We start from the raw sequence: 1,228 nt of genomic DNA, 5'->3' as shown, positions 1-1,228 counted from the left end.
CCTTCTTAATAGTGGAGTGACTAGCAAGCAAAATGAGGGGTTAAAAAGTGGAGCATGAAGATGTGTTCATTTAGGCAGTCAGTGCAGCCTTGAGTTAGCGATGGAAACGCTCAACCAAACCGTTTGAACAGGGGTAATACGCGTTAGTCGATATGTGATGGAAACCGGATAGTGTAAAAAATTCCCGGAAGAGATTACACTGAAATTGTGAACCGCGATCGGTAGTACCGGTGGAAGGTATACCAAAATTACTCACCCATTGCTCCAAAAATGTAAAAGCAACCGTTTCAGCTGAAGTATCCGAAGTGGGTAGAGCTACCTGCCAACGGGTAAAACGATCGATCATGGTAAGAATATGAGTGAAACCGTTTGATTGGGAAGGTGGGCCAACAATGTCGAGGTGGACATGCGTGAATCGAGCATCAGGAACGGCAAATGAACCGATAGGTGAGTTCCTATGCCGAGTGACTTTACTGCGTTGACAGGCGATGCACTGTTTGGACCAGGATGTCAGATCCTTATTCATGATGGGCCATACAAAGCGTGCACTAATCAACTTCCTGGTTGTTCTGATTCCCGGATGAGAAAATCGATGAAAATTGCCGAAAACAACTCGTCGAAAAGCTTCGGAGCCGATTGGGCGAGCGGAGCCTGTAGACATATCACAAAAACTGGTTCCGGACTGGAGGGGTAAGGGAATTGAAGAGACTTGAAATGAGGGGAAAGATATAGAGTGGGTAAAAAATAAGGATCACCATTTTGAAAGTTAGCCAGCTTGGCTAGGTCCAGCTGTGTGGATGGGGGAAGAGCGTTGATATCAGGACGGGATAGGGCATTTGCGACGACATTGTCCGAACCTGGAGCGTACCGAATGTCGGCGGTGAACTGTGAAATGTATTCAAGATGGCGTATCTCACGTGGTGAATATGGATCAGGCTTGGCGTTGAAGGCATAGGTGAGTGGCTTGAGGTCGGTTATAGTGGCATCGACCCTCTAACAAGTGCCGGAAATGGCGAATAGCAAGGTAAATTGCGAGTAATTCGTGACCAAGAGTACTGTAACGCGTTTGGGCGGGCTGCATCTTCTGCGAGAATAACGCTAATGGTTGAGATGTGTGCGGTATTAAACCAATCCCACATGGAAATAATTTAGTACATAAAAGGAATTGCGATAACTCGTCCCGCCGCAACCGCCGATGTAGTTACGGAATTTTTTGAAAACTCGACGA

The 1,228-nt window shown here is 46.7% G+C and overlaps 1 protein-coding gene across 1 annotated transcript in view; it reads right to left on the bottom strand.

The window, feature by feature from the left end:
* Positions 1-552: 552 nt before the first annotated feature.
* The window catches only part of T265_15149 (hypothetical protein), a gene marked incomplete at both ends in the record, with an annotated part of 4,765 nt that continues 4,089 nt past the window's right edge, over positions 553-1,228 (bottom strand). The window contains 2 exon segments of the mRNA XM_009176799.1: positions 553-993; positions 999-1,098. Of these exon segments, the coding sequence (XP_009175063.1) occupies positions 553-993; positions 999-1,098 (541 nt within the window).

The sequence above is a fragment of the Opisthorchis viverrini genome (genome assembly GCF_000715545.1).
Source record: "Opisthorchis viverrini unplaced genomic scaffold opera_v5_361, whole genome shotgun sequence".
NCBI classification, from domain to species: domain Eukaryota; kingdom Metazoa; phylum Platyhelminthes; class Trematoda; order Opisthorchiida; family Opisthorchiidae; genus Opisthorchis; species Opisthorchis viverrini.
This window is presented reverse-complemented; position numbering and strand designations above follow the sequence as displayed.